This window comes from Mesoplodon bidens (assembly GCF_964165515.1).
Source record: "Mesoplodon bidens genome assembly, contig: HAP1_SCAFFOLD_205, whole genome shotgun sequence".
NCBI lineage: Eukaryota > Metazoa > Chordata > Mammalia > Artiodactyla > Ziphiidae > Mesoplodon > Mesoplodon bidens.
In genome coordinates this window covers 190,517-204,670 of record NW_027672037.1, presented here as the reverse complement: position 1 = coordinate 204,670, position 14,154 = coordinate 190,517, and the positions used below count along the sequence as shown (strand labels likewise).

General features: G+C 40.5%; 1 protein-coding gene across 1 annotated transcript; it reads left to right on the top strand.

Annotated features, from left to right (window-relative positions):
- Nucleotides 1-7,284: 7,284 nt before the first annotated feature.
- On the top strand, nt 7,285-7,913 carry LOC308610697 (eukaryotic translation initiation factor 1). Its single transcript, XM_081259738.1, has one exon. It carries the CDS (start codon nt 7,401-7,403, stop codon nt 7,740-7,742), a length of 342 nt encoding a protein of 113 aa, XP_081115864.1. The 5' UTR covers nt 7,285-7,400; the 3' UTR covers nt 7,743-7,913.
- The last annotated feature ends 6,241 nt before the right edge of the window (nt 7,914-14,154 follow it).

Sequence of the window (14,154 nt, the reverse complement as noted above, 5' to 3'; positions counted from 1 at the left end):
CATCAGCAGACACAGTGCATCCAGCTGGGAAGACTGTACTTGCCTTCCCTGCCTGAAAAGCCATCTCCTTTCTTAAATGTGGGAGTAATTACTCTTTGGGGAGCCTGTGTAATTACATGGGTGCTGCTCAGCTCAAAGCGAATTGAGTGCCAGTTCTGGCCACGGACATTTTCTTCTCTGCTGATGGAAGGGTCCCCAGAGGAAGTGTCCTGCTTGCCTGGCTCTTGGCCTCGAGGACCCTTCACACCATCTAGTGTTGTGTCTTTTATCTTTGACATAAGCATCAAATGTCTTCAGTTTCTGCATGTGATCTTAAGAAGCAATTCTCTGCTTCCAGGAGCTTCTGTGCTCCTCGGGAAAGGCACTTCACAGACATAATTACAGGAGAGCTCGGGAATCCTGCCCGTCGATACATAGGGAACTCCAGAGTGCTGACAAAGCAGAGCCTGCTTTTATTTATTTATTTATTCATTCATTTTAATTTTTTATTTGTTTACTATTTAACTTATTCAGTTTCGGCTGCGTTGGGTCTCTGTTGTTGCGCGCGGGCTTTGTTCTCTGGTTGCGGCGAGCGGGGGCTACTCTTCGTGGCAGTGCGCGGGCTTCTCATTGCGGTGGCTTCTCTTATTGTGGAGCACAGCTTCTAGGCATGCGGGCCTCAGTAGTTGCGGGTCGTGGGCTCAGTAGTTGTGGCACGCAGGCTCTAGAGCGCAGGCTCAGTAGTTGTGGTGCACGGGCTTAGTTGCTCCGCAGCATGTGGCATCTTCCCGGACCAGTGTTCGAACCCGTGTGCCCACCATTGGCAGGCGGATTGTTAACCAGTGTGCGACCAGGGAAGTCCGAGAGCCTGGTTTTAAATGCATTGTCAGAGCACATGGCTCAGTGACTCGGGGAAGGGGGACGGCCCTCAAGTGCCCAGGACTTGGGTAGCTGCAGAGGTTGGCGAGGCTCTCAGAGCAGCGTGAGGTGGACTGGATGAGGCTCCTGAGGTGCTGGTAAGGACCTCCTTCCTTAGGATGTGGGCCTCCCGTCAGGAAGAGTGGGACGTGAAGGCAGGCAGACCCTGAGTTTGACTGAAGAGCCTCCCCTCTGTGCTGGTTTTGGTTTCTTCTTGTGGAGAAACTGAAACCTTGTAATTGGGACAGTGAGTCATCTGATCAAAAGATGTCATGTGTAGAGACTGTGGACGGCATGAAACGCGGGGTGGGGTGCGGTGGGTCAAGTCAGGGGGACTCTGGGCTCCAGCGGGATGCCCGACAGGAAGGGGCGAGGCCGCGGCGTGTTCCCGCTCATCCTAGGCCCCGGTAAGCAGTATGGACGTTCCCTTGGGGTTTTTCTGAATCGTGAATGAGGTTGAGAGTATTGTCACGTGCTTAGAAGCCGTTTCTTCTTTTTAATTGGTGGACAGTCTTTAGCGCAGCTTTAGGGTTATAGGAGAATCAGAATCGAGCAGACAGCGCTTTCCTATACCCGTCCCTCTGGGTTCCCTCCCTTGGTAACGTCTCTGGCCTGTGTGGCGCGTCATCTCAGTGATGGATCGGCATTGACACCTAATTCTCCCCTGGAGTCTGTAGTTTATATCAAGGCTCACTCTCTGTGTCCTACTGTTCAGGTTTGGACAGGTGTGATGACCTGCAGCCACCACTGCAGTGCCACCCAGAACCATTTCACTGCCCGAAACATCCCTGGGGGCCACCTTCCCTACCAGTGCCCTACCAGAACATCCTACCAGTGCCCCCAAGCCCCCGACAGCTGCTGGTCTTGTTACTGTCTGTGTATTTTTGCCCTTTCGAGAATGTCACGTAGTTGGAGTCCTTCATTCTGTGGTCTTTTCAGACTGGTGTCTTTCTGTTTTTGTATGAAGGGCCTGTTCATGTCCACTGCCCGTCTGACTGCCCCAATGCTTTCCTGTGTTTTTTTTTTTTTTTTTCTGTGTGCGCGCCTCTCACTGTTGTCTCCTCTCCTGCTTCGGAGCTCAGGCTCCGGACGTGCAGGCTCAGCAGCCATGGCTCAAGGGCCCAGCCGATCCGCGGCACGTGGGATCCTCCCGGTCCGGGGCACGAACCCATGTCCCCTGCATCGTTTGGCACTGGAAGGCTTCCAGAAGCCTCCCCCTTCCATTGCAGCTGAGGAAGCAGCTCCTCAGCTGAAGGTGTGGGTGAGGTTGGGGGTTTGAGAATAGGCAGTTGGAAGAACTCCTCAGTCTGGAAGACACGATGTGGGAGGGAATCTGAGTAGCTCATGTAATGTGTGTATAGATTATTCACTAAATCTTGAGTTAGCTCTTAAGATTGAGAAGAAGCAGCATTAGGGAATAATAAGCGAGCTGTCCTCCACATCCTAAGACACGGTACCAACTGAGACTATAAATCTGCAGGTCCAGATTCATTCACAGATGGTAGGCTGATGGGAAGCTGTTAGCCAGAGTTGGGGGTTAGGGAGCAAATCCCCAACTTAGATTCTGTAGAGGGTAACAACCTGCCTCTCTCATGCAGGGGGAGATGGAATTCTCAGCTCAATGCCTCAGGACTCCGGTCCATTATCATGGCTGTTGTAATCTGTTTCTGAAGTGGTCTTTTCTACAACATTGAAAAAAGTGACTGCATTATCCTGAACATTTTTATCAAGTAACAAATCAGCTGATATAAATGCATAAAGTTGGTTGAAAGCAGGCCAGGATTTCAAAGCCCCTTCGGCATGTCTAGGTTGGGCACACGTCATGGAGCCTAAGAGTTTATTTAGATGGGGAATCTTAAAAAGCTGCGACTAAAAGTGACCATGAAATCATCAAACTTTTAAGTTTGAAGAAGGCTCATTCTTTTTCATATGTAAAAAAGCATTAACTGAGTCATTAAAAGAGCTTTTTAAAAAGCCTGTCAAGAGAGTGACAGATACAGAACTTTAAACCCATGCCTCTGGGGCCAGTGCTCTTTCTGTCATAAAATGTTTCTCCCTAACATTTGATGAATCAAAACATACACAGACACACACACACACACACACACACACATACACACACACACACAATGTTAAGACCCAGTGTTCACTCTTCAACTTGCTTTCAGCCATATGGAAACTTTATGGATTGAGTCTTTCAGATATTATTTCAGAGCAGATAAGCCAAACGCTATTTCTCTCACCTGGCTCCAAGCACTGTTTAGTCTTCTCCAACTGGGTGTAATTATTCACTAGGGATCTCACCTATTGTTCAGCACTCAAACTTGTGATGGCCATGCTGTGGACTCCATTGTCTTGAGAGGAAAGTTTACACACCAAAACATTTGGGTGGGTGAAAGGAACACAGGAGAGGAGACTAGAGGAAAGGTATCGGTAAATATGTAGTGAGTTGTTGCTCTTCTACCTTGATTATGCCTGAATGGCTATTTTTATTAACATGAGCTTGTGCTACATGCTTGATGCATGACACACGCAGACTCCCTTAACTTAGAACATAATTGTGGCACATGTATCTCCAGCTACAAATATAGATACCAAAGAGCCTAAGGAGCTCTGAGAGTCACATACCTTCATTTATTTTTTTGACTTTTTCTTCTTTTGTGAGAATTGAATAGAAATAAAAGCTAAAAAGTATCCCTTATTCACCTAGCAATTTCTTCTCATCTTCCTTTTCTCAGGTAACATCTCTAGGAATCCTCCCATACCCAGGAAAAGATAGTTTCTCCTGCTCTTTACAATCAAAACCCCCTGGGCAACCCTTTCTCATACCTTTTATAGTAGGGTGTTGAATTGTGGATTTACTTGTCTGAATCTTCTTGAACCTGTGAGAAATTGAGTGCAGGGGCTGAATCTTCCAACAGTGTATCTTCCAGTGCCAAGCACGAAAGAGTCAACTAACATGTAGCTTTAAAAAAAAAGTATCTTGTACATATTGTAAGTGTTCAATACATTTATTTGTACATCAAATACATGAAATAATCAAGGCTGAGAAATATGATAGGAAAAAATTAATATTAAGGAGGATTTATAAATGAGTAGAAAGGGGATTTTAGGGAAGAAATCATGATTTAAGATTATTGGTTTTTTTGAACCTGGTATATGTTGCGGATTGCTATAGAAGAAAAGGCAGTTCAGTACTTTGAAAATGTGTGAAGTCTATATTCATTAGTTCATCAGCTAAAATAAGGTGGTATGCCCATAGCTGCTTATCTTTCAAAAATTTTCATAAATGTCAACTTGTTGAAAATATTTTTGAAACTAATTTTTCTTTACCTTTTAAATTCTCTTGGAATTAAACATGGTGATTTACCACTAAGACCTTCAAGATGTATTAATTTATTTAGGCCACCATAATAAATTTGAGAGAGTCTTTGTACAGAGATGCATTTTAAAAAACACAGTTAATCACCCAAAAGTAATTTATAAAGGAATTCAAATTTTAACCATTACTCATAAAAAAAGGTGAAAAAAGGAATTAAATTCATAAAAAGTTGAACATTCTTAAATCTTCATCCCCCTACTCAATTTTCTTGTAGTTCACAGTGCTGCAGAATTCCTAATGCAGAAATCCTCAATTATATCCAGCACTTTTTGGCTTTTCCCTTTTCTTTACAAACCCTCCATTATTTTCTTTTTCTTTTTTTTAAATATCTTTTTCGGAGTATAATTGCTTTACAATGGTGTGTTAGTTTCTGCTGTATAACAGAGTGAATCAGCTATATGTATACATATATCCCCATATCCCCTCCCTCTTGCGTCTCCCTCCCTCCCACCCTCCCTATCCCAGCCCTCCAGGCTGTCACCAAGCACCGAGCTGATCTCCCTGTGCTATGCGGCCGCTTCCCACTAGCTCTCTATTACTCTGTGTTTGGTAGTGTATCTATGTCCATGCTACTCGCTCACATCGTCCCAGCCTAACCTTCCCCCTTCCTTGTGTCCTCAAGTCCATTCTCTACATCTGTGTGTTTATTCCTGTCCTGCTCCTTGGTTTATCGGAACCTTTCTCTTTTTTTTTAGATTCCATATGTATGTGTTAGCATACAGTATTTGTTTTTCTCTTTCTGACTTCCTTCGCTCTGTATGACAGACTCTAGGTCCATCCACCTCACTACAAATAACTCAATTTCGTTTCTTTCTATGGCTGAGTAATATTCCATTGTATATATGTGCCACACCTTCTTTATCCATTCATGTGTTGATGGACATTTAGGTTGCTTCCATGTCGTGGCTATTGTAAATACAGCTGCAATGAACATTGTGGTCCATGACTCTTTTTGAATTATGGCTTTCTCAGTGTATATGCCCAGTAGTGACATTTCTGGGTCGTATGGTATTTCTCTTTTTTAGTTTTTTAAGGAATCTCCATACTGTTCTCCATAGTGGCTATACCAATTTACAGTCCCACCAACAGTGTAGGAGGGTTCCCTTTTCTCCACACCCTCTCCAGCGTTTATTGTCTGTAGATTTTTTGATGATGGCCATTCTGACCGGTGTGAGGTGATACCTCATTGTAGCTTTGATTTGCATTTCTCTAATGATTAGTGATGCTGAGCATCGTTTCATGTGTTTGTTGGCAATCTGTATGTCTTCTTTGGAGAAATGTCTATTTAGGCCTTACGCCCATTTTTGGATTAGTTTGTTTGTTTTTTGATATTGAGCTGTGTGAGCTGCTTGCAAATTTTAGAGATTAATCCTTTGTCAGTTGCCTCATTTGCACATATTTTCTCCCATTCTGAGGGTTGTTTTTTCGTCTTGTTTATGGTTTCCATTGCTGTGCAAAAGCCCCATAGCAGTATTGTGAGTGTCACTGAAGCAGACTTGGGTCCACTTATCCACGTGCAATAAACCCAATCTACTGACACTGGGTTGTGGTGAAATAAAGTGCCGTGTTTTATTGTAAGGCACCATACAAAGAGTCCGGGACAGCTAGTACTCAAAAAGCCTCATTTTCCTGATGGGTTTCAGCAAAGTGTTTTTAAAGGCAAGGTGAGGGAGGGGAGTCCCAGGGTATGTGATCAGCTTGTGCACAGTTCTCTGTTTGGTTGATGGTGAGGTTTCAGGACAGTGTCACAGGGGTTAACGTCATCAATTCTTTGGCTCCAGTAGGCCTGGGGGCTATGTGCTCATGGTCATTAAGTAGTTAACCTTCCATTTGGTGGGAGTTTTAGCATCTGTAAAGCAGGAAATGTGCATCAAATACTGTTATCTATGTACTTCAGAGAGGAGCTAAAGTAGAGGATATGGGGGAGGGGTCTATCCTAGGAAGGCCCCATAGGGTCCTCCTCTGTTTTATGAGCCCTGATGTTCTTTCCAAAATCCTCTTAAAGTTGAAGACAGACAGATTGGGTTTCCATTTTTTTGCTACCAAAAGCATCCTAACTTATACACTTGGCATAAAAATACTCTACTAATTTGGTACCTGCTCAGAGGTCTTGCTCAGGGCTGTACACAACTCCAGCTTGTGTCATTCACATTGACATTATTATGAATGGTACCCACTGGAGTTGTGCAGTCCCCAACTTTCATAGTTGTAAAAGGCTGTGCTGCTTTGTATCTGCTCATCTTTCCAGCTCCCCTTCAGTTGTCTTACATATGTGAGCTACAGTTGAGTCAGTTCCAACTACTTTTGCTCTCCAGAGGAACCATGGTATTACTTGGGGTTTTTGTGATCACTTTGTTCCCAATGCCAAATACAGATTCTTCACAGTTTGTTCATCTGACAGAGTCGTGTTTATTCTTTGATGGTCTTCTCAGATATCACCTTTACTCTCAAACTTTTCTGGTCACATCATTTTCCTGCCATAGACCCTAGGCACTCATAGTAAATGACTTTATCAAATGTAAACATAGCACTTTGTGTACATTTCTATCAATGCATCTCATGATGGTTTTTTATGTTAGTCTTCTGTACTGACCTATGTGCTTTTTGAGCAAACAGATTTTTCTAATTGTGGCCTAGTAGAGGAAACCCTAGCACACAGCAGATGCTTAAAGGACTCTCTCTTTGTGGACTGTTTAATGTATTCATTAACACTCATAATTCACTGAATGAACCAAATCATTTAATATTTACAGTTTTCCACAGCAAGATCTTTTTCGACCCACCGCCTAGAGTAATGAAAATAAAAACAAAAATAAATAAATGGGACCTAATGAAACTTAGAAGCTTTTGCACAGCAAAGGAAACCATAAACAAAATGAAAAGACAACCCTCAGAATGGGAGAAAATATTTTCAAATAAAGCAACTGACAAGGGATTAATCTCCAAAATACACAAACAGCTCATTCAGCTCAATATCAAAAAGACAAACAACCCAATCAAAAAATGGGTGGGGCCTTCCCCTCGAGCCCCTTCGCTTCCCGACGCTCCGTCCCCCCCGCCTGCCTTCTCCAGCCGCCGCCTTCCGCAGGCCGTTTCCACCGAGGAAAAGGAATCGTATCATATGTCCGCTATCCAGAACCTCCACTCTTTCGACCCCTTTGCTGATGCAAGTAAGGGTGATGATCTGCTTCCTGCTGGCACTGAGGATTATATCCATATAAGAATTCAACAGAGAAACGGCAGGAAGACCCTTACTACTGTCCAAGGGATCGCTGATGATTACGATAAAAAGAAACTAGTGAAGGCGTTTAAGAAGAAATTTGCCTGCAATGGTACTGTAATTGAGCATCCAGAATATGGAGAAGTAATTCAGCTGCAGGGTGACCAGCGCAAGAACATATGCCAGTTCCTCGTAGAGATTGGACTGGCTAAGGACGATCAGCTGAAGGTTCATGGGTTTTAAATGCTCCTGGCTCAGTGACGCTTAAGTGAGGATTTCCATGCAATGAGTAGAATTTTCCTCTGTCCCTTGTCACAAGTTTAAAAACCTCACAGCTTGTGTAATGTAACCATTTGGGGTCCGCTTTTAACTTGGACTAGTGTAACTCCTTCATGCAATAAACTGAAAAGAGCCTTGCTGTCTAGTCTTGAAGTCCCTCATTTAAACAGAGGTCAAGCAGTAGGCACCTGGCAGTGTCCAGCCTGAAACAAAGAATAACAGTGATGTTTCAGCCAAGTCCAGAGCCCTAAGATCACAGACGGCTATGTCTGGCCAGAAGCTCCTCAGCAATCCCTCTACAGAGTTCCCTGCCCTAAGAGAATGTCGCCACCTGAACAGCCCTCGGTGACGCTGAGAGTGGAGTATGGGGTGAGGCAGCGACGGCAGCTATACTGCTAGAGGGAGTCTTTGATCATCAGGGGAAAGATCCCCTGGTATCTCCAACGTGACCAGGTGGACAGAGCTTAGAGCAGCCACCTTCCTTCTATTGAGGTGACAGGACAGCTGGCTTGCCACCAAGGTCTTTTTGCCCAGACATATCCTAGGTGATCAATGTCCAAACTAGAATGTGAGGCCAACCTTCTATCAAGAGTTAAACTTTTGACAAGGGAACAAATTTCGAACGGACGTATCAGTCATGTAGCTGTAGAGCTCGCAACTTACTAGCAACAGCTGCCCAATGCCATGTGAAGTAACAAACTGGTTTTTGGTTTTTTGGGTTTTTTTTTTCCCCCTTCAGTTTTAATGTTATGTAATGTATTTAAACCCTTATTTAAATAAAACTTGTTTTCAGAAACAAAAAAAAAAAAAAAAAAAAAATGGGTGGAAGACCTAAATAGACATTTCTCCAAAGAAGACATACAGGTGGCCAAGAAACACATGAAAAGATGCTCAGCATCACTAATCATTAGAGAAATGCAAATCAAAATGACAGTGAAGTATCACCTCATACCAGTCAGAATGGCCATCATCAAAAAATCTACAGACAATAAATGCTGGAGAGGGTGTGGAGAAAAGGGTACCCTCCAACACTGTTGGTGGAACTGTAAATTGGTACAGCCACTATGGAGAACAGTATGGAGATTCCTTAAAAAACTAAAGATAGAGCTACCATATGACCTAGCAATCCCACTCCTAGGCACATATCCAAAGAAAACCATAATTCGAAAGGATGAATGCACCCCAATGTTCACTGCAGCACTATTTATAATAGCCAGCACGTGGAAGGAACCTAAATGTCCATCAACAGAAGAATGGATAAAGAAGATGTGGTACATATATACAATGGAATATTCCTCAGCCATAAAAAGGAATGAAATAGTGCCATTTGCAGAGATGTGGTTGGAGCTAGAGATTGTCATACAGAGTGAAGTAAGTCAGACAGAGAAAGACAAATATTGTACAGTACCATTTATGTGTGGAATCTAGAAAAATGGTAGAGATGAACTTACTTGCAAAGCAGAAATAGAGTCACAGATGTAGAGAACAACCTTACGGTTACCAAGGGGGGAAGGGGTGGGTGGGATGAATTGGGAGATTGGGACTGACATATATAACTACTATGTATAAAATAGGTAACTAATGAGAACCTACTGTATATCACAGGGAACTCTACTCAGTGCTCTGTGGTGACCTAACTGGGAAGGAAATCTAAAAAAGAGCAGATATATGTATATGTATGACTGATTCACTTTGCTGTACAGCAAGAAACTAACACAACATTGTAAAAGAACTATACTCCAATAAAAATCAAATAAAAATTTTAGAGTTTTCAATCTCCCATTACCACATATATCCAGATGCAGCAATATTTACTTCTTCTATCAGTTGCCAATGTCAACTAAAAAAACCCAAACAACAGCAGCGTAGTAAGGAGAAACTTTACTCAAAAGGGTAAGTGCGAGGAGGGGCCTATTGCAATTGGGGGAGGAGAACTATTGCATTAGGGAGAATGCTGTGACCCTAAGATCTGCAAGCCTCTCAGTGGTTAATCAAAAGGGGTTTTTCTTCTCTTGAGAGGAAGTAACAAGGGTATTAAGGGTAGGGTGTGGGCAAATGGGATAAAAGAGTAGCTTGAGTGGATGGTAGATCAGAGAATATTTTACCCTGAGGTCAGCCTGTTCTTAGCAGAGATTATCTGTTGACTCAGTCTGACAGTGAGTCCGAGTTCTGGAGCCTGGAGGAAGGAGTGAAACTTTACAGTTGGATTAATAAGCAGTTTGTTCCAATTGATTAGTAGGAATAAACACTTCAGATGATAATTTATGAGACAAAAAAATGGCAATTTGGAATATCTTTGTCTGGCATTGCCATAGGTAAACAAGAGGAGGCATCTGTGGTGGTTCTTAGGAATAAGCTGTTTTCCACAACACAAAGGGCAGAGGGATATCTTAACTTTTGCTGTTTTCCAGGATTCGAGGGCTCAGGTAAAATTCCACATTGTCACTAATAATAGTTTTCAGTATCGAAGGACACAATTAGACTATATAAAACTTTATTTTCTTTTCCAGTGGTCATCACACAGCCAAGCAAATGTATCCACTTGTTAAATTTAATTACCTTTTATCTTAGAGAGTTCCCCCAAATTAAATAGGTCGGAAATTTTTATAAAGAATCAAATATTGCTTTCCTGTCTGAAAAGTGTGGACTGAGTATCAGAGACTTATCAGATTCCTTTCAAGCTAAAGTCACCTTCATTCACTTGATAAGACTGTAGAGGGCACAGTTGGACTGAAACAAAGCTTGAGTGAAAGAGTGTGAGAACTTCATTACACCCAGCTAATACCCACCTGTGTGCTGTCAGTGATTCATATCTGCCTTTCAGAGCAAAGGTCTTTTAAAAAATCTTTTTGAAAGAGGGTTTTCTTATTTGTCACTTTACTTTCTTTTTAATTAATCCTAACAACACTTCATGTGAGAAAGTGTGTTTGAAGAGATAGAATTATAAATGAGTCCAGCATTATTGTTATAGTCCCTGTATTAAAATGTTACTGTAAGCTAAGGCAAGGAAGTCAAAGATAGTAGATTAAGAGAAAACTGCTGGGGAAATGAGCAAGCATTATTAAAAACAAGTGACAGGTTTGTATTACTCTATTGGAAGGAGCATATAGTAGTGGAAAGACTAAGGAATTAGTTGGGCTATCCGTAAGCTATTTGAAGCACAGCTTTTTCCAAAGCTAAGTAAAGTTTTGTCTAATCATCAGCTAATTTGTGGTTTCAAAATCCTGTAGTGTTCTTGATGCAGTTACCACCAAAATGAAGCATGCCCTTCTTCCTAATGGTCTACTCCTCCCCTTCCTTGTACTATATGTGCAAAACAAATGACATATACGAACTCTTTATGTTCTCTTTTCACCCTGCTTTCATTCCACATTGCACCAAGATTTCATTTTCCACATCAGTAATGGCTTTATAATTTCCAAATTCAAAGGTTTTTCTTCTGTCTCATTTACCTTAAAATCTCAATTGCCTTTGATTTTTTGCTCCTCACAGATGACTCTTATCTTTTTGCTGTAATTGTGTTGACTATGTACTACCTGTTACTCTTTTCACATATTTAGCAAATCAGTTTGTTAGTTGGAGTGCTTCTTTTTGATTTTTCCCATTCCATTATTTTGGGAATTCACCATACTTCTGTATTTTGTGTGCTGGTTCTCCTCTATCAGACTATTGATTGAATTTTATGTTTCCAGCTAAAACCTGCCATTGGATTGGCTATTACCTCAGTGGGAAATGGCTATGGTATCCATGTAATGTACTCTCACTAAAGCCCCAACTTTGTATTGCTAATTGCCTTCTAAATATTCATAAATGGATGTCTTGCTGTTCCTTGAAAGATAGCTATTCAAAATCATTTTTCTCTCCAAACCTAGTCCCTCTTTCTGATTTTCTCATTCTTCTATCTCTGCCATAGCCTTTAGATAGAAAAAAATTTGACTGTTTTTTCAACTAACACTCTGTAGGCTCCTTGCTATCCTCCTAGGCCAGGTCTTTGGGCCAAGGTAACTAGTGTCTGGATCCATTAGAAAGTCCAAGGGGGCAGAATTTTCTTTATGCTTTGTTCATTAATGTAGCCTAATCACAAAGGATGGTAACTAGCTCAATTAATATTCATTAATAAATGAATGAGCCCAAATACCCAAAGTTAGGTTCTCCTATTATTTATTTTACATTAATTACCAGATGAATATTTTTAATACCACTTTTGTATTGCTGCTTTTCTGATCAGAAACTTCATTGAGTCTATTTTGTCTCTTTTTTTCTGACTTTTAAGATTGTCCATTTTTCTATTCTAAGGAGGTCCTAAGAAAGTGAATTAATGTTGTGGGTAAGAGTGAACGTACTGGAGTTAAACAGCCTGAGTTTGATTATTGTTCTTTCATTTACTAACTGGGACAGGTATTTAATTTTTCTGTGCCTCGGTTTCTACGTCTTTAAAATTGAGATAATGATCAGTGGATTGATGTTAGGATGAAATAAGTTAGTGTGTCTTAAGCACTCAAACAGTGCCTGGTATTTAATGAATGCTCAATATGCATTATTATTATTATTATTATTATTATAAACCTCTACATTTGAAAAGCATCTGTACAGTCAGTGACATCCAGATGTTTAATAGAACATATCCCATCTTTCAAACAAAATTTTACATGTAATCCCAATAACTTTATGAAATACAAAATAAGTGTGGCTTTGATTATTTGTACCCTCCACTCTTTCATAAACTCATAAATGTCCTTGACAAAATCCCCAAACTCCAAGAACTACAATTTAAAAACCCCTGGTCTCAGTAACTTTTTTTCTTTTTTTTTAATATTTATTTTTTTGGCTGCACTGGGTCTTAGTTGTGGCATGCAGACTTCTTAGTTGTGGCATGCGGAATCTTAGTTGCAGAATGTGGACTCTTAGTTGCAGCATGCATGCGGGATCTAGTTCCCTGACCAGGGACCAAACCCGGGCCCCCTGCATTGGGAGCACAGGGTCTTACCCACTGGACCACCAGAGAAGTCCCTGGTCTCAGTAACTTTTGATGTAAGTATTTACTGATTGACTAAGTCATGTTGAAAACCATTAGATTGTAGAAAGAGCAGGCATTTTAATAATACATCTATTATATTGCCTGTCTCAAGTGAGGGTATTGTAAGACAAGGAAGTTACATTTGAAAATATTATGTAACACAGACAATTTATATCTATTTTAGTAAATTTAGATCAAAGGAATAAACTTTTTTTTATAATAAATGAGGGGTAAGTTTGAATTACAAATCATACTTAAGGAATCAAAGTGTTGTGTTATTATAATTGTCATATATAGAATAAATTATTTGCCCTTTGAGCATTTGGAGATGACTTAAAACATTATTTGTTTCTGAACTAAACCTAAAAGATGTAAAAAGCATTTTCTAAATGATAATATTGATATTAACAATACTTATCCTTTTACTTTCAACTCTGTAAGCTTAGTAAAACTTCAGTCTTTATTGATATCCCCATATCTAAAAGATATTTATCTCTACTGCTTAACTGGAAATTTTTGAGAAAAAATTAATTGATGTTATTAAAAGAAAGGTGTCATCTAAAATTATACTGTCTTATTTTTAGCAAGAATTTGCTGAGTGATCCAATGAACATCTGACTAAGAGTCATGTACTCTTAAAGGGGTTGAGAACAGGTTCATGAGATATTTGAGTCCCTTCATTTTACAAATGAGAAAAATATGAGCCTGCTTAGCTAAGGAATTTACCAAAGATAGATGATTGCATATTAAATATTAAGAAGTATTAAAATCTCTGTTCTCAATCCAGTACTCTTTCCACCATTTGGAAAATTAATCATACAGTCTCAAACATCAAAATATTTTTTCCTGTATCCAAAAGAGAACAGAATGTCATGTTTTAGAATCCAGATGTCATATCAACTTAAAAAGCAACATAAAAAACAATTGTAAAGTAAAACTTTGGATTAAGCAGATGATGACTGCTTGATTGGTAGTGGCTTATACTGGAATATAAAATAAATCAATAAGCAGAAATAGTGCAGTCATCTGTTTTTCTGAATGTCAATCAACAGAGCTGTTCTGAGAAGGATTGAGAAATAGCAAAAGGCTGGTCTTTCTCCAAACTGTGGTTGTCTTTATTGAACTCATTTTCTTTTTTCCTTGCCCTTTTTGGTGCCTCTTATCTCTGTTCTCTCCTTCTCCTACCAAAACTTCTAGGAAACTTGTATCAAACTTGTACTGAAATGTAAATGGCTTACAAGCCTTAAGGTGCTGCCTCTCCCAGGGAAGTGTGAGGAGTGAGATTTAAGAGGGGCAAAGAAAGGTAAAGTTATAGACTGTATATCTAAATATGAAATTTTAAGCATCAATGAGGAAGAG

Coding starts and splice junctions, on each gene's coding strand:
- LOC308610697 (XM_081259738.1), top strand. CDS start 7,401: ATGTCCGCTATCCAGAACCTCCACTCTTTCGACCCCTTTGCTGATGCA.